This window comes from Mirounga angustirostris, unplaced genomic scaffold (genome assembly GCF_029215605.1).
Source record: "Mirounga angustirostris isolate CCGP_5_RB_7025 unplaced genomic scaffold, mMirAng1.0.hap1 SCAF_3, whole genome shotgun sequence".
Lineage (NCBI taxonomy): Eukaryota > Metazoa > Chordata > Mammalia > Carnivora > Phocidae > Mirounga > Mirounga angustirostris.
The window spans coordinates 160,942,099-160,962,240 of record NW_026991711.1 but is presented as its reverse complement, the minus strand read 5'-3'; the positions used below and the strand labels follow the sequence as shown (position 1 = coordinate 160,962,240).

At 35.3% G+C, this 20,142-nt stretch overlaps 1 protein-coding gene across 2 annotated transcripts in view; it reads right to left on the bottom strand.

Moving 5' to 3' along the window:
- Positions 1-2,898: 2,898 nt before the first annotated feature.
- Positions 2,899-20,142, bottom strand: part of SGO2 (shugoshin 2) — a 42,428-nt gene continuing 25,184 nt past the window's right edge. For both annotated transcript variants that reach the window (XM_045868275.2, XM_064586888.1), the window contains 3 exons: positions 16,032-19,238; positions 13,456-13,606; positions 2,899-4,792 (listed from right to left, as the gene is read on the bottom strand). In XM_045868275.2, coding sequence (XP_045724231.1) covers positions 4,777-4,792; positions 13,456-13,606; positions 16,032-19,238 — 3,374 coding nt within the window. In that variant the 3' untranslated portion in view covers positions 2,899-4,776. The remainder of the gene's footprint in view (positions 4,793-13,455; positions 13,607-16,031; positions 19,239-20,142) is intronic.

Sequence of the window (20,142 nt, the reverse complement as noted above, 5' to 3'; positions counted from 1 at the left end):
GCTTCAGTGGGTTATCTCTTCATAATGAATTTCTCCATCAACATCTCACCTCATGGTTTCACCATACATTGCTGACCACTGTCTGAAGCAGTTATTTTATTAGGAGGCTGCAAAATGATAATTTTCCTAACTCTAACATTCCTTCAGCATTCTTCAGTTGAGATTCTTTTGAAAAGAACTATCACTATTCATTAGAGCTACTGACTATGCACAAATAGAATTAATATCAGAAAGGCAAAATACATCCTTATTATTTCCTCTTACAAATTTTCAGAGCATCCAATGTTTTTGTTTCTCTTTTTTTTAATCATTATGGATTTGTGACTTTTTGTATAACATGTTTTAATGTTACAATCTTTCATACCAATGTTGAGTTTGTCCCATCTTAGGCCAATGGAGGCACCTTCAAATTGGAACTTGTGTCCTTTTGATATGGTCACATTCATTTTTAATAATGTCCTTGTTTTCTGGTACAAGACATCCCAGGCTCACCTTGGTTATATACTGTCCCAAACTTGGAATTAGCCATTTCTCCAAAGAGCCCTGGTCTCTGTGATGGGAAATAGTATTTAGAAACCACAATCTAGATGCTAGAAGTACTCATTGCTAGTCAGTCATCATTGTTTCTAAACATTTTTAGTGGACAGAACTAGAAAATACGTAACTTTTTTTAAAGTGCAAAAAGCATGAGTTCACACTAATATTTCTAATTAAAATTTAAGATTGCAGAGTTTGATTCTGCAACCAAAGATTCTGAAGTTTCTGAAATCTAATTTCTTTAATCTGTCCTTAGAACTATTTCATAATAGCCACATCAATATTATAGCAGCAATGAGACTAGTAAATGAAAGTTTAAAATTTTGTTATAGTTCTTTTTACCCTTAGAGTATATCCTGATAAAGATACAAATTCAAAATACCTTTTGTAAGATTGGGTATCTCTGTCACCAACTTGATAGTTATTTTCATTCATTTCAGTTGGTTTTCAAGTTAGCTGTCCTCTAGTGATGTTACTTAGGTTGTTCCTTTTTTCCATTTTTGCTGTTACAAACCATACTATAGTGAAATTTTTAAAAAACATTTATTTTAGAGAGAGAAAAGGTGGGAGGAGGGGCAGAGGGAGTGGGAGAGAGAATCCCAAGCAGACTTCCCACCGAGCACGGACCCTGACATGGGGCTTGATCTCATGACCCTGAGATCATGACCTGACCCCAAATCAAGAGTCAGACGCTCAATCCACTGAGCCACCCAGGCGCCCCCAAAATTTTTGTATTTTTTCAAGAGAATTTTCACTATAGTTTCCTAAAAGTGAGACTACTGGGTTGTATGATTGTATATGCCTATGTAATTTTGCTGGATATTGTCAAAATCTTTTCTATAAAGTTTGTATCATTTTGCATTCCCTCCATCAATGAACCACAGGAATCAGCTGGGTAATAAAAAGGAAGAGGCTGGGATTATTAGAACCCAGAACCTTGGCGGCTGAGGAGAGGGTCCTGCTCAGCCACTGTTTAATACCTCAGGAGCTAGGAAAGGGCTTCTAGGAGTCAGAACGCAGATCTCAAAGAAGGCTTGTGGCACAGATGGCTGGGACACCTCAGGAGCCTGAAGGAGGCTCCCTGAGGAGCTAGGCCTGAGGCCCGTGAGGGGCACAGCCCAAGTAGTGCTGGTACCTCCATGGGGGCGTTATGAAGCCGGTTCTAGGAATGCTAAATTGACTGGTGACAAACCAACTGCTGCCCCCGAGGGAATCACCATTGCTGAGGGGATGTTGACAGGGAACACAAGCAAAAAAGGAACAAGTTTTTTGTCCCTCTTTCTGATTTTGTCTCTATCACCCCTTGCTGACAGAAGCTTAAAAAGTCAGCTAGCACAGGGGCGCCTGGGTGGCTCAGTTGGTTGGGCGGCTGCCTTCGGCTCAGGTCACGATCCTGGAGTCCCGGGATCGAGTCCCGCATCAGGCTCCCTGCTCAATGGGGAGTCTGCTTCTCCCTCTGACCCTCCCCCCTCTCATGTGCTCTCTCTCTCATTCTCTCTCTCTCAAATAATAAAAAAAAAAAGTCAGCTAGCACAGAAAAAAAAAGGTGATTTGTAGAGTTCCAGAATCACACAGCAAATTGTAGAGAGGTGGGCTTGGAGATGAGAGACAATGGCTGGCACATACTAAAAAGTGGAATTTATTCCATGAAAGTAAGAATGTTTCAGTAGCAACAAATCAGTGAATATAGTTTGTTATATGAACATACCTAAGGAGAATAATCATATCCCTTTGTGCTATTAAGCTATTATGTTTCAGCTTCAAATCCACATGTCTCACTCCACTTGTTAAGGCCAGGCCTTTACAAAAACCCATTTTTCCCTTTGCCAGGCTCCCTTTCAGTCTCTGGCAATAGAAGGAGATAGAAGCAAACTGCAAGTATGGTGGAGGAAAAAGAAATTTGCTCCTTCCTGTTTGCTACTTGCTCCTGTCAGCATCATCACAGAAATGGCTCACCCTTGCAGGAACAACGGACTTCAGAAGCAACAGAGGGTTCCAGTCTGCAGCTTTTCCACACTATCAGACCAGTCTTGTCCTAGCCCGTCAGGGAAACAGCACTAACCTGTTGCACACCTTCCCTAGAGTCCTGGAACTCTTCCTCCAAGCCTTTAGGTTTCAGTAATTCCATTCTTTTTTCTTTGCATCCCCAGCCCCAGAGTACTTCCCATAGTTACCTCCTCTATGACACTCCAGTGGTCCCTTGTTTAGTTCTGTACTATATGGCTAACAATTTATAAAATAATTGTGGTTTCTATCTCTTGGCTGGACCCTAACTCATACAGTCTCTATCAATGTCAAAAGTCACTTGACAAAAACTCAACACTCAGTCATGATTTTTTAAAGAAGCACTCAATAAAATAATTGATAGACAATACTTTAATGTGATTATAAATTATACATAACCAGCTCAAAACCCAGCATCTTACTTATTAGGGTAAAACCAAAGGCATTGCCATGAAAATCAGGAACAATACATACAAGGATACCTATTCTTCTCACTACAATTTAACATTTTACTTAAGGTAGCAGCCATACAATTAATTAGACAAAAGAAAGCAATGAGATGCATAAGATTTGGAAGGGGAAAAAAAAAAGAGGTAAAGTTAACTTAGTTTTCAGGACATATGTCTGGAAAATACTACAAACAATGAATGTTCAGTAATTAACATACAGAAATCAATAATGAACATATATATGCAAATAATTAGAAGAGAGAATCAAAGGGAAGATCCCATTTTTATTACCAAGAAAAAAAAAATTCCTAGGCATAAATTTATTAAGAAATATGTAAAAGCTCTAGGAGAGGGAAACTTTGATACTCCCCCTAAAGTCTACGGAGTATGGTAGTGGAGCATAAACAGACACACAGACCAATACAACAGAAAATTGAGAAATAAATTTAAGTGCACGTGGAAATACAACATAAAAAAGGGTAGCATTTCAAATCAGTAATGGAGAACATGGACCTTCTCAATAATGGGGGAGTCATTTGGAAAAAGGTTGAAGTTGCATTCATATCTCATATCATAGAAAAAAATTCCACATGAATCAGAAATTTAAATGTAAAACAAAATGAAACCATGGGTAAATGTCTTTATAATCTGGAAGAAGGAAAATTCTTTCTTACTGTGACCAAATTCCACCAGCAATAAAAGGTTGATAAATTTGACTACATAAACTGAAAAATAATTTACATGGGAAGGGAAAAAAAGAAAAAACTCATAGAAAGGAGGAAAAATAGAAATAAGCAATAGGGACAAAAATATAATACTGGAGACTGCCTCTAGGAGGTCCATAGTCTCCAAGTAATAGGTGTATAGGAAAGAGAACAAAGATTGTCAGGGTGCCAGGCTCTTAATCTTTGTGTAAACTGTTCCTTTAATAAGGCCTCCACTCAACCCACATTGTTGATATTATGAGTAAGTTCCGTGGGATTCTGTATTCCTACAGCAATTCCTCAGAGTTTGGTCCTAGGACAGTCTGCCTCAGAATGATCTGAAGTGTTTATTAAAAACACTAGTTCACCCTTTCAGTTGTCAGATATTCTCTAAGTAAGCTTTTCCATCTAGGCAGAATAGAATTTGACTTGTCATTTGAATACAGTAAATTATGTTCATTGATCTCAGACATCAATAGGATTTATTACTTTCTATTACTACTATAGTAAGGGTTCTTTAAAATAAAGTTATAAAAACCAAATTTAAAAGAGCCTGAAAGGTTAAGCCCCTCAGCCAAGTCATCAGATTACAGAGAATGGAAATAATACAGAAATTGACATCTAACAGGTAATTCTGAAAGTGTAAGAATGAAGGGTGACAGAAAACTGGCCAAGGCAGGAGGCAACTTTTAAAATCTTCTAGGTGATCAAATATATTGGATGGTTTAAAAATAAAACAAGATAGCGTGGTATACAACAAGATAACCAATGCAAAAATATTTATAACACATTTTATTTGGTTAAAAGGTTAACAGCTTTTGCTTAGTTAAAGGCTGTTAGGTTGAAAGAAGTTCACAAAAACAGCAACATAAGTTATAGGATGACCAAAATGATTTTAGAAGTTTAATATTACAAAATAGCTATTTTATACACATATATGTAAACATAAGAATAAATTAATACTCATGAAAAGGTGGGGGGGAAGCCTTCATCACGCATTTCATCTTTTGGATCTTGTTATATCCCTGTTTTGACTTGGTATGGTTTGAGAATTCAAAAAAACCAGAATCCATACATTCACCTCATCTTCTCATCTTCCTGCAGAGTAGAAAAAAGGGAAGATGAACAGTATTAACAACTCAAAGCTGATGCTTTTGCTGTGAAGCATGGAGAAGAAAACTCCTGTATCATATATCTGGAATACTCTATGATAGTAGGAATTACAAAATAAGGTTTAAGAAAAACTGACCAACTTAGATTTCACACACTACATGTTTTACTATGTATTTCTTTTTTATTATGAACTTCAGCATACATAGAAGAATATATGAAAATTTACAACTTAAAAACAATAAATAAATGTTGATGTACCTACCACCCAGGTTAAGAAATAAAATATTACCACACCTCAGAAGCCTCCAGTGTGCCCCTTTCTGATCACATCCCTGTCATCCCCCAAGAAGTAATCACTATCCTAAACTGTGTTCATCTCTTCCTTGCTTTTCTTCACAGTAAAGGTGTTTTTTTTTTCAACACCTTTATTCACTTCCAAGTCTCTCCTTCACTGAAACATTAAACATTCTTATTTTACATTCTGTATCTAATTCTGCTATCAGTTGTTTCTGCTAGTACCTTGTTCCCTTGTGTATGTAGTGTTTACTGTGAGCTAACTGTTCATTTCCCTTGGAATTTTATCTGCAGAAAATTTGTTGAGGACTGAGATGAGAGATCTAGAAAATATTTGCATTTCCTTCTAATGGACAACAGGGGGCACTACAAGTCATGGGCTAATACTAAATCCTCAGCTTGAGGTTTTCTGTGACTTCCAGATATTATGAATTTCAGCTGCAATGCATGAGAGTTTGATTTTGGTTATGAATTCTCAGAAGATTTTTTTCCTCCTCAGTTCAGTACCAGAGTTATTTCTTGGGGCTTAAAAAAGCTGGTGGGAAGGTTATTTTTAGTTTGCCTCCTACTGAGAAAGTAGCTCAACTTTATTGAAGGTGATCTACTATTGGACTTTTCATTTTAGCTAAACCCTAGGATATGCCTTCTGTCCCCAGCCCCATAAAGCTGTGAATCCAACACTTAGGTTCACCTAGTTTGGTAAATATGTTCGGGCAAAAGCCAGAGTCCACCTACCTCTCTGGGTTCCTGCTCTCATTCAGTCTCTGATGCGAGCTCTCTTTCTTCTTCTCTTCTAGCTAATAGATATGTTCAAGGGGGTTTTTTGTTTGGCTTTTGTTTTGTTTTTTAATATTTTACCCAGTAATTTTATTTTATTTTTAGTTTGATCATACACCTAGTATATCATGTTGCAAAAAATGGAGCTGTATTTATTCTTTACATTACACATGTTTTTTAGATGACATACATATACATGGTCCCAAATTACAAAGGTATAAATGGTTAGCTATCGAGTAGGTCTCTTTCCCTCCTCTGTACCCCTCTCCAGAGCCAATGATACCACTGCCTTGGGTAATTAGATAGAATTTAATTAATTCTTTAGAAGAGCTACCTATTCTAAATACAGCAAAATGCTGCAATGAAATAGTATTCTATTTTAGTTTAGATCTGTATGCCTATTGGGCATACAGATTATTTGGTAAATGGTTTAGTTGGTAAATTTTTTAAAAGCAAATATCACAATGAACATTAGTATAAATACTAAGAATGATGACAAACCAGCTGCCTTTTTTTTTTCTTTTTGGATGACATCCAGCAGATATATCACAGCTTCTGATAGGTCCCCAGTGAGAAGAGATCCTGAATGAAACTGCTTGCAAAGTATTATAGAATGATCATTTTAGGCACTGAGGATAGGGGTGGCAGAAGTTAACAAGAAGGTAATACAAATATATTTTTTAAAGTCTTTATCTTTTAAGTCCCAAAGCACTGAATATGACAAAGGGGGACATTTTCAATAGTAAAAGTCCTAATCTACAATGTGGATTAATCATGAATATTACTCTATGAGTATATAGTAATTATGATATTTATGTACCAAATAGCAGAGCAACTACCTTTATGAAGCAAAAACTACAGGAGATGCATGGAGACAGATAGGAACACAATAATAAGAGATTTTAATATACAACACTCTCAGTGCAAGATAGGTGAAGTGGGCAAAAAAATAAGGAGAGAGAAGATCTAAAGAATATAGGGGTAAATCTTATGAATATATATCAAACTCTATACTCTGATAAAAGAGGGTACATATTCTTCTCAAGTACTCACAGCATAGTTACAAAAGCAAATCCAACAGCACATTATGAAAAACATATACCATGACCAAGTGAGATTTATTCCAGGAATGCAAATTCAGTTCAATATTAGAAAACCTATTATCATATACCATGTTAATAAATCTAAGGAAATAAAGCATATAAATTTTTCATGGATACTGAAAAAGTCCTTGACATGATGCAACACTCATCCATGATTAAAACACTCAATAGACATTGGGGGACATTTTCTTAATATTATAAATGGTATATACTTACTTTAATACTAAAGTCATTATCTTGTTTAACGGGGAGACAACAGAGTGGAAATACCACTCAAGTCAGGAACAAGGCAAGAATGCCCACTATTCCTATTAATATGTGAAACTGTACTTGAGGTATTAGCCAATGCCATAAAACAAGAGAAATCAATCAGAGGCATATGAATGGGTAAAGAAGTAAAACTAACTCTATTTTCAGATGGTATCATGGTATTCCTCCTCCATTAAGTTTTACTTGAGAGAATCAATGAGACAGATAATAAAAGAAATTTAGTTAAGTAGCAAGTTATAAACTTACACAGAATTCAACACCTTTCATACTCACAAATAAATACTGAGCATGATTTACATGTCCAAGTTACATGTGCATTCGCAACCAAGAAGACTAAATACCTACAAATCAATTTAACAAGAAATGTGTAAAACCCGTTTGAAGAAAATTTTAAAACACTTCTAAAAGTTACAAAAGAAGACTTGAATAAATACAAAGACATCTCCTGTTCTTACATAGCACAACTCAATACAAAGATGTTAGTTCTCCCTAAATTAAGGTATAAATTGAATGCAATTCCAATAAAAATACCAGCAAGCTAGACCAGTCATTTTGAACTCAAAGCAATTTCACCTCCTCTGTGACATTTTGCAACATTTAGAGATATTTTTGATTGTTTTAAGTGGATGGGTGCTACTGACATTTACTGGGTGGAGGGCAGGGATACTGCTAAATATCTTACAATGCACGGAACAGCCTGCCACAACAAAGAAATATCTAGCTCAAAATGTCAATAGTGCTGAGTTTGAGAAACCCTGAGCTTGCCAAGTAAATACTAAAGTTCATATGTTAAAAAAAAATAAAATAAAATAAAAAAATAAAAAAATAAAAGTTCATACGTAAAAACACCAAAGGAAACAATGGAAAAGAAAAACTATGAGAAGGCAGTAGCCTTACCAGACATTAAAACATCATATACAGCCTCTATACTAGACAGGTAGATCACCGCAATAGAATAAAAAGTCCAGCATTAGACGAACCCCCCCAAATACATACAGAAATTTAGAATATGACATGGTTGACATCTCCAATCTTTGGGATAAAGATGCATTTGTAAATAAATGAATGGTGCAAGTACAGATGGGTAGCCTTTGGAAGAAAGACAAAATTAGATCCATATCTTATACCTCACACTAAAAAAAAATTCTAAATGGACTAGGGATTTATGTAAGAAATAAAACTATAAAAATACTAGAAAAAAATATGATGAATTCCTCTTTAACCATGGTATAGGGAAAGACCTTCTAATATGATTTAAAATTCAAAGAGAATGAAAGATTAAGAAATTTAACTATGTAAAAATAATTTAAAAAACAAAGTCAAAAAAATAATTGATAAACTCAAAAAAATACTGGCTACATATACTACAAGGGCTAATATCCCTAATACATAAAGAATTCATCAAAAACTAATGATGTAATGTATGGTGATTAACATAACATAATAAAAAAAAGAAAAAAAAAGAATTCTTAATAACTGGGGGACAAAAAGACCAGAAATACAATGAAAAAATAGAAAAAAGATATGAACAGATTAAAAAATGGTATAAATACCCCCAAGCACGAGGAAAGCTTTTAAATTCACTTAATAGAGAAATGCCAAGTAAAACAACACCAATATACCACTTCTCACTTACCAGAGTGGCAAAAATTTTAAAATACGACAACATATTCTTGTTGATTACAATGTGGGTAAAGGGTGCCACACTCTGCTGGTGGGAATGCAAATTTGTATGAGCCTCTGGAGGGAGGTGTGGCAAGACCTAACAGAACTACATATGTCCTTATTTTTCACCCGGGCAATCCCCTTTTAGGAATTTACTCTGAAGATCCATTTCCAACAATATGAAAAGATATATGCACAATACTACTCAATGTAGTTATTATTTATAATGGTAAAAGATTGGAAACAACCTAAATGTGCATATATAGGAATGTGACTGAATAAAAGGATAGTATATCTATACATAATTATTATCCAGCTGTAAAAAAAAAGGAGGAGGAAAATCTCTACAAATTGATATTGATTTCCAGAATACACTATTAAACAAAAGTAAACAAAGCCCAACAGAATAGCTATGGTATGCTGCCTTTATGTAAAAGGGGGATATACATATATCTGCTTATTTATGCTAAAGAAATACAGGAAGGATAAGCCAGAAACTAAAGAAACTGGTTACCCCCAGGAGGTAGGTGAAAATAGGATAGAAAGAGGGGGTAATAGGAATGGGGTAGCTGGGATAAAAGTAGTTGCTGTTCTCTGCATATACCATTTTGTATAGCTTTGATTTGTATAATCCAAATGTTTCACATACCTCAGAGTAAACAACAAAACCTACCAAGATATAGAAGGAGAAAACAATACAAACAATAACAAATGTACTTAAATGAATTACAAATGAATAACATAACTACTCTGGAAGGGGGTTGGTAAGGAAAGAACTAACCTAAGACAAAAAGAACCATATCTAAATGTTATAATCTAGTTATAGTAAGCATGCTTCTCACAGGGATAGTAGTTAGCAATTCTGAAACTACTTTATGTGTATGCTAGAAATGAACAAACAAATAAATACATTTTAGATAATGAGAGCCAGGCTTCTCACTGATAAAGAAATTATGAATAAGCAAAGTAAAAATGAACTCTGTGGTGTTGAACTGGAATCAGAGGCTATCAATATATAAACTCACGGTTTTTACTTTATATACAGATAGAGAAATATAAAAGTGTGTGTATGTGTGGATTAGTATGCATACATATGTTTCCTAGCTCTGTCTGCTGAGAGGGCCTAACAGCAATGCGCCCTGTGGTGGCCAGACCCTAAGGAGGATCCCTCCCACCACACTCATGATGACGTTCATGCCCTTGTGTAACTGCCTCTTTAAGGAACTGTGACTTGCAACTAACCAATAGAATATGGCAAAGGTGATGGAATGTCTGACTTCTAAGATTGCATTTCATTTTATGATACTCTATCTGCTAAAGGATTTGCCCTAGAGACTCTGCAGCTAGCTTTGAAATAAGTAGCCATTTTGGGAGGCCCATTTGGCCAGGAGCTGAGAGCGGCCTCGAGGAGTTGAGGACAGCTTCTAGCCAACAGCAAGAAGCTGGGGCCCTCAGTCCTCTAACTACAAGGAAATAAATTTGCCAACATTCTGCATGACCTTGAGAGCAGATTCACCTACAGTAGGGCCTCTAGATGAGAACCATCTTGGACAACAACTTAATTACAGTTTTGTGAGACACTAAGTAGAGCACCTAATTCAGTGCTCTAGTCCAGATTCCTGGCCCACAGAAATGGAGAGATAAGAAATGGATGCTGTTTTAGGCTACTAGGTTTATGGTAACATTGCTGTGCAGCAATAGCTAACTAATACCATACACATGGCAAGAATACCTAGGTTTCTAAACAAAATTCTTCAAAAGTACCTGATTTGGGGGCTGGGGCAGGAAAAACACTAAGATAAGCCTGGAACATCTTGTGTCAGAAAGTAAGGAAGTGCTCAAAATATGATGAGGTCTTGCTGAAAGAATACAGAAGGAAGCCACCCTGAAAGAACTCCTAATAGCCCCACTGGAATAATCTGAGCAATGCAATAACTATTGATAGTATTAAATTTTCACTTACAGAATAAGTATCCATAAGTCCATACTGATATAAATCAATCAATCAATCAATAAATAAGGGAAGGAGAGAGGGAGAAAGGACAGCTCTTCCTTACAGAATTCCAGAAGGAAAGAGGGAAACAGAAACCACTATTAGGCAGAAATATAACTGTTGCAGGCAAGGTCCATCAATGGATGCTAAAATCAGTAGGTGAAAGTGGGAGGAAAAATAGGATGCACAGATTCAAAGCATCTCCCCCAGTGTTCATTAACTATAAAGGAAAAGATAGTGATTTATAGATTTATAGTGAAAAAACCCAGCAAACACCACCTCAATCAAGTGACCAAAGTTAACATTACCGAGACATACTGACATGATAAACCCCTTAAAATGATGCAATGAGAGAAGGACATACCATTTCTGCAGAATTCTTGCCAAAAAAGCTTAACTGCATTGTAATCATGAGAAAACATCAGATAAACCAAACTGAGGGACAGTCTACAAAATAACTGACCAATAGTCTTCAAAAGTGTCAAAGTCATAAAAGGAAAGGAAGGAATGAGAAACTGTTACAGGCTGGAGGAGGCTAAGGAGAAACAAGGTGGGATCCTGGATAGGATTCTAAAACAGTAAAGGGTGTTAATGGACATCTATAGTTTGTTAACAGTATTGTACCAATGCTAATTTTCTAATTTTGATCATTGTACTGTGGATAAGGTGTTAAAATTAGGGAAAGCTGGGGAAGGAACCTCTGGGCTATTTTTATAACTCTTTGATAAGTCTAAAATTAGTTTAAAATAAGAAAGTTTAACTTGCAACTCAATTAAAAAAAAAAAAAAGACAACCCAATTGAAAAAAGGGAAAAAGATCTGAATAGACTTTTCTTTTTTTTAATTTAATTTTTTTAAGTAGGCTTCCTGCCAGCGTGAAGTCCAATGGAAGACTTGAACTCACAACCCTGAGATCATGACCTGAGCTGAGATCAAGAGAATTATTATATGATCTCACTCATATGTGGAATTTAAGAAACAAAACAGAGGATCATAGGGGAAGGGAGGGAAAAATAAAACAAGATGAAATCTGAGAGGGAGACAAACCATTAAGAGACTCATAACCACAGGAAACAAACTGAGGGTTGCTGGAGGGAAAGGGGTAGGAGGATGGTGTAACTGGGTGATGGACATTACGGAGGGCAAGTGATGTAATGAGCACTGGGTATATAAGAGTGATAAATCACTGAACTCTACCTCTGAAATTAATAATATACTATATGTTAATTAAACTTAAATTAAAAAAAAAACCCCAATAAAAAAAAAATCAAGTGGAGGAAAAAAGAAGAGCAAGGAAATAACTTTGCTATGATTACAACTTCAGATGCGCTTCATCTTAAATTATGCTTGATACTCAATCCACAGTACTTGGAATAATTGCGTTTTAAATTTTTCCCTCTGTCAGAAATGATATTAAGGTGTTGTGGCCCTTTTATATAACGCAATAATTATCTATATAAAAAATATATATAATTATATATATAATATAATATATAATTATATATAATTATAATTCATAGATAATATTCATATTCATATAGATAATTGCTGTGATCACTATTAATCTAGTTTTGTTAAGAAGTTCCTTTTTTTAAGAGAGATACACAGAAGTGTTTTTGGAATTAAATGACCCAATATTAGGGATTTGCTTTAAAAATACTACAACAAAAAAGGATAGATGAAATAAATAAGGCAAAATACTGATAACAATTGAAGCTGAGGGATGGTGGATAAGAAGGTGGAGTACTATTTTCCCTTTGTTGGGGTATGTTTTATATATTTAAAAAAAATAGACAAATCTCTCTCTCTCTCTCTGTCTGTCTATCTATCTATCTGTCTGTCTGTCTCTCTATCTATCTGACAGAGAGACAGACAAACAGAGCACGGTGGGGGCAGAGGGAGAAGCAGGCTCCCCACTGAGCAGGGATCCCAGGACCTGGGATCATGACCTGAGCCGAAGGTAGGTGCTTAACCAACTGAGCCACCCAGGAGACCCTATTTATTTTAGAGAGAGATATTTTAGAGAGAGAGAGCATGTACACGCATGGGGGTGGGTAGGGCAGAGGGAGAAGGAGAGAGAGAATCTCAAGCAGACTCCCTGCTGAGCATGGAGCCCAACTCGGGGCTTGATCTCACAACCCTGAGATCGTGACCTGAGATAAAATCAAGAGTTGGACGCTTAACTGACTCAGCCACCCAGGCGCCCTGTTTGAAATTTAAAAAAAGAAAGAAAAAGACTATTACTCTTTAAGGCTAAAGAACAAATAAGCTACTTTGAATTCTTCTAGGGAACACAAATGAAGATAACAGACATGGAAATAGTGGTTTGCAAATCATAGGGAACAAAGTTTTTTTTTACAAAGTCTGTTCAAAGAATAAAAGAAGACATTTCTTCAAATCTTACCCAGATCACACTGTGATTATTATATGTCAAAAATATATTGATATTCAGAAATGTTCAAATACTAATTCAGGCAGGAATTTCTTTTAAAGCATATAGTTTATAATATCACACTGAAATCACTTTAATATCACTGAAATACTTACCTTTTGAGATTTGGCTCCTTTAAAGAGAGAGGAGTACACCTTCTTCTTCGGCTTGGTGGCTCTAAAGATGGATTTTCTGACTTATTTTCAGCTTTAGCAGCATTATTTGAAACAAAACTGGTATTTGTCAAGTCCTGTAGTGTTCTACCACCTGCAAAGAATATTATTTTCACAAATATTTATAAACATATGTAAAGAGAAATGGGATATCCTCATATAGAAATAGATATGGGATATTTAGTGGTTTGCAAATTACTGGCAGCAAATTTTTAAACTTAGCAATAATCAAGTTATAATTTTAAATATTACAATAATAGCACTGAAATTATTTGTGAATCAGTTTTTTTCCCCAGCAATGAGAAGAGACTTAAAATTTGAAACAACCTACCAAAGTATACCATAACATTTTTATTCTGAAATCACATATAGGCTGATAAAAATCCTTCACGGGTCAACTCTATTCACAGAATCATACAAATTACTACACATTCATTCAACATTTGTATCAACTGCTTACTCTGTGAAAGGTATCATGAGGAATAGAGAGAAGCAAGATGGCTCACCAGTCCTCTATCATGGACTGTAACTCTAGATTTTTGCACTTCTTTTTAGTATTCCTTTTTCCCGGAGTGGCCTTATCCATCAAAATCCTAGTGTTCTCTAACTTGAAAAGATATCTGTACCCCCATGTTCACAGCAGCATTATGTACAAAAGCCAAGACATAGAAACAACCTAAGTGTCCATCGATGGATGAATGGATAAAGTTGTGGGGGGGGTGTGCCTATGTTAATATTATATGCATATTACTCAGTTATTAAAAAATGAGGAAATCCTACCATTTGAGATAACACATATGGACCTTGAAGGCATTATGCTAAGTGAAATAAGTCATACACAGAAAAACAAATACTGTAGGATCTCACATCAGGCATTTAAAAAAAAAAAAAAATCAAAACAAAAAACCAAAACCCAAACCCAGAAAAAGAGATCAGACTTGTGGTTACCAGAGGTGGCAGAGGGTGAAGAGAGGGGGAAAAAGAGGAAGGTAGTCAAAAGGTACAAACTTCCAGTTATAAGATAAATAAGGACTAAGGTTAAGAGGGGGCGCCTGGGTGGCTCAGTTGGTTGAGCATCCAACTCTTGATTTCGGCTCAGGTTGTGATCTCAGAATTGTGAAATCAAGCCCCAAATTGGGCTCCACGCGTGGAGCCTGCTTAGGATTGTCTCTCTCTCTCTCTCTCTCTTTTTAAGATTTTATTTATTTATTTCACAGAGAAAGTCTCTCCCTCTTCCCCTGCTCTTCAACCCCACCCCTCCCTCTCTAAAAAAAAAAAAAGTTAAGAGAGTAAACCCCAAGAGTTCTTATCACAAGGAGAAAACTTATTTTCTTTTTTCTTTTCTGTTTACTTTATCCATCTGACATGATGGATGTTAGCTGAACCTACTGTGATAACCATTTCATAATACATGTAAATCCAACCATCAAGCTGTATGCCTTGAAGTTATACAGTAATATAAATTATTTCTTAATAAAATGGGGAAAAAAATTCTAGTATTCTGCATACATATATATTCAAATGTTAGTCTCCCAGTAGAAAATTTTGATTGATATGGGAATGTCCAATGTCACAAAATTTCTAATAATGAAGGAACATCCTTAGGATCCAATGTTTAAGGGGAAAAAATGGGATAACTAATGTTATATATAGCATGCCTTCAGATATATATTTTTAAATTCCATAGATTCAACTCTGTATGCACATGCCAAAATGTTGACTGCAGTTCTTTGGGTGATTGTTTTTCCTCCTATTTTCTAATTTTCTACTTTCAATTTTCTGCAATGAGTATTCTTTTAATAACTGGGGGAAAATAAAAAGTAAACACTAAAGATAAAAATCCTACCTATCCTTTACGGCCTAAAATGCTACCTATTTCATGATGTCTTTGCAGGTTCCTCTTGTCCAAACCCCTCCCCATATATCTGTTAGCACATGTGTGCTTTTATTAGAGCATTCACCACATTCACCACCGTATTTCTTATTTGTTATTTTTAGATACATGTATTCTGAGGAAAGGATTTGGTATTACTTTTTTTTTTTTTTTTTTTTCAGATTTTATTTATTTGTTAGAGAGAGCGCGCACAAGCAGGAGAGAGGGGAAGCGGCAGGTGGAGGGAAAAGCAGGCTCCCCACTGAGCAAGGAGCCTGATATGGGACTCGATCCCAGGACCCTGGGATCATAACCTGAGCTGAAGGCAGATGCTTAACTGACTGAGCCACCCAGGTGTCCCAGGATTTGGTATTACTTATTTTTTAATCCTCCAAAACACCAAATCAGACAACTTTGTGGTAAAGGCCAAATCTGTTTTTTAGGTTATAAATATCCAAGACACTACTCTGTTATCTTCCTAAAATATTAAACTTTCTTTAAATTCCTTTATATTGTTTCTACAGTTCAGGCTACACAATTAAATACTGTTCCTAACTCCATAAAAATAGCAGTTACAATAGAAAATACTGGTTAAGTGAAAAAAGACAATACTTTTAAAACTTGGTCACTTCAGCTATTGACCTACCTATTCCTGATTTTTGTGTTCTCTGGTTGAATTTCATCCCTTTCATCTTCTCATGTTCTTCATCACTTACTTGAAAGATTGGTGAGCTCTCCATGGCAAAATTTTCTTTTATCATCAGATTTTTACTAGGAGAAATACTCAGAGGTACTGACTCCTCATGCATACTCTTAAAGGAAGAATCTTGTATGTTAGGTGAATATACCTGAGATAAAGATTGAAACACCTCTTTGTAAAAGTCTGGCTTCATTTTGACAACTCTCTCATTTTCTGAATTTTTTTCCTCACCAGCTTGTCCAGATTCAACTGATATTCCCTGGTCAGTGTCAGATATTATCTGCATTACCTTATGGCTATCTGAAGAAGGATAGACGGTCTTTCTTTTCTTTGATTTAGATGCCGTTTTGTTTACTTTTCTGCCCTGGCACTCTCTTTCTTTTACCACTTCCACAAAAGGGATAGCTCTTTTTTCATTCAGAGTTGTGGAGCTTTCCTTCAGATTCTCCTGTAGGTCCCTGTGCTTACCAGGATCAGAATCTGCTTCATTAGTAATATATTTTAAACCTGATTCTAGGGAGACAGACGTCTGTAAAGAATCTGATAACTGTGAAATAGATTTGTTTTTACCTTTTGCAAAAATCTTTGCCTTGCCTGATGATTCTTTCCCATGCTTTTTAACTAGTTTGTAAGGATTTGAAATTTGATCACAATTTTCCTTTTCATTACTATGAATTTCCATAGAGTATCCACTGATGATACCTTGGCATTCAAGTCTTTGTTTAGATATATTTACTTGAAAAGCAAGATCTTTTGTACAGCTTTCTTGATCATGCACATCTTTATCATTATCCCCATATATTTGGTACTTTTCAGAAATTATTTCTGTCTTCCGATTTACTTTCTGCCTAAGTTTCTTATTTATTTTCGATTCATTTTGCTGGGCAGGTTGCGTTTCAGTCACATGCTTTTTCAAACCCAACACATTCTGTGTCTCATAATCATACAAATTTCCATTATTGTGGGTGGAAAGATAAGCTGTTTGTAATTCACTTGTGACTTCTAATTTTTCAGAAATGGTTTCTTTACCTGTTTGGGTTAGGGAAAAGAAGTTACCTTCTTCTGGGTCATACACACCTTTTTTTTTAAACTCATTTACTTGGTTCATTTCCACAATTATTTCTGTCTTCCGACTTACTTTCTGCCTCAGCCTCTTATTTATTTTTGATTCATTTTGCTTTGTAGGTGGCATATCAGTAACATGTTTTTTCACCCCCAAAATGTTTTGAGTCTCATAATGACATAAGTTCCTAACACCTCTGGTGGAAGGATCAGCTACCTGAGACTCATTTGTGTCTTCTAGGTTTTCGGGGATGATTTCTTTTTCCTTTTGCGTTAGAGAATGTAAATTATCTTTTTCTGGGTCATGTATGCCTTTGTCATCATTCTCATATACTTGGTTGATTTTAGAAATTATTTCTGTCTTCCGACACACCTTTTGCCTAAGCTTCTTATCTATTTTTGATTCATTTTGATAAGCAGGTTGCATATCATGGATATGCTTTTCTATTCCCAGAACATTTTGAGTTTCATAATCAAATAGGCTTCCACTATCTTTGGTAGAAAGGGCAGGTATTTGGAATTCACTTGGGCCTTTTATATTTTCAGGGATGATTTCTTTATCCTTCTGGGTTAGGAAGAAAGAACTACGCTTTTCTGGGAAATATACATTCTTGTCATTATCTAAATGATTCGCTTCAGAAATTATTTCTGTCTTCCGATTTACTTTCTGCCTAAGATTCTTATGAACTTTTGATTCATTTTGCTGAACAGGGTACACATCAGTGATCTGCTTTTGCAAATCCAACACATTTTGGATCTCATAATCACACAGGTTTCTATTATCAATAGTGGAAAGAGCAGGTTTTTGAAACTCATCTGAAACTTTAAGGTTTCCAGAGATGGCTTCTTTACCCTCATGGGTTTGGAAGGAAAAGTTACCTTTTCCTGGGCCGTGCACATCTTTAGCAGTATCCCCATATGCTTTGTTTGTTTCAGAAATTATTTCTGTCTTCCGATTTACTTTCTGTCTAAGCTTCTCATTTATTTTTGATTCATTCTGCTGAGCAGGCTGCGTATCAGTGACATGCTTTTTCAAATCTGACATATTCTGGGCCTCATAATCACATAAACTTTCATTACCTTTGGTGGAAAGATCAGCTGTTTGAAATTCACTTGTGACTTCTAGGTTTTCAGAAGTGCTTTCTTTATTCTTTTGGTTTGAGAATAAGTTACCTTTTTCTAACTTAGGAATCACAAATGTCTGTCTAGAAGCTTTACTTTTATGATAAGCTAAAGAACTCTGACCCATATCAAATTTACTCTCCTGCTGAAATTTATCTGAACTTTGGGAGAAAGAGTATGCTTCCTCTTGCTCATTTGTTACATGTATTCTTTTCTTTCTTTTATTACACTGTGTATTTTGTCTGTCGTCTTGATCAAAGCCATTATGAAGGGTTACTTTCTTCAGTTTGTTCAACTGAATCAGCTGCTCAGTACTGAAAATAAAATCTGGATCTTCTGAATCCCCTTTGCCATTTAAGACAACTGATCTTTTTTCTGGTCCATTTTCAACCTTTTCGTCAATATTGATATCTGAACTATTTTTAAATTGTCTCTTTGATCTTTCTCTCTTTTTTTCAGAGCTTGAATCTTTCACTTTTCTGAAAGTTTTTATTTCACAATCATTTGATTTTTTATTGTTTTTATTTTTAGTCCCTGTTGAAACTGTAACAATTTTGCTTACTTCACTAGCAGTTAAATCCATGTCAGCATCATACACAGTTTTCTGCAACTGAAAGTCATCACTACCCTCAAATGGATTCATGTACTCTGCAGTAGGTTCACTTGTAGACTCCGATGAGTCAGGAAGGCACTGTATGTTTCCTTGCATTTTAATATTCTTTTCATTAGTATGATCATTTATTTCATTATTCCAATTTAATTCTGGACTTGAAATGTGTTGTTGATCTAAGTCTGTCCCATGAGAACTGTCAACAGAAGGATTATTTTTTTCCTGAGATGATTCATGTTTTTTCCTTTCCGTTACTTTACTGAGAGATGGTTTCTCCTTTCCGGGGCTGATTGACTGGGCATTTTTCATCTCACTCATTGGAGAACTCATGGAATTTTGGTCTGAATGGAAATGACTTTCTATAAAATAAAGGGAAAGAAAATTCGGAAATAAGTAATGACAAGGAATTTGTTATTTTAAACAAATAAGATTAAAAATCAAGCTGTTTCACAGAAAGGATTCTGACAATTTGTTCTGTTCAGACACTTAGAAAGAATCTACGCTGATAAAAATGAAGTAGAATGATCAATGTATTCAGACATTTTACATGTGTATCTATGGAAAATATATACTAAGAATTCACTCTGCCTTGGCCCCAACAGTAGAGTATAGCTGACAGTAGAGCCATTAACATATATTTCTAAGTGGGAGAAGGCCAGCAACTGAACCCAAATAACAGTGATGACTCTGATAAGGATTACTATCAAAAGGCTATCAGTAGGCAGCTAAAGTTTATATAAAATTATATATACACACATAAATTTTTATAAAGGAAAAACAATTCTAAGCTCTAAATGAAATGTACTTATGGCTCCATAATCCAAGCTGCAAATCTATGATAAATACATCAGCCAGACTCCCCTGAAGGATTATTATTTTAGAAATAACCACGTAAATAAAACATAAGTGTCATCATTTTCTCTGGCTCAACCATTATCCAGGCTCAAGTTTTTGCTTTGGCTATAGATTTTGTGACATAAAATCTATTTAGGCCCCCAATTTTTTTGTCTATGAAAAGAAGATGAAACTAAATAAATATATGGTATTTTTCAATTTGTAAGCTAATAAGATAACAAGAAAAGCTCTTTAGGTGTACTCATTTCTAAATACTGCTCGCAGAATAACAGCATTAGACCACTGTGGACCAGACATTTGTCAGCATGTTTACTTAAAAATTAAATTTTTTAACAGCAGTTTTAAATAGTGGAAGTTAGCAAGTCTATAACATAAGAGATCTAACTTATTAACTGTTTATACACCATG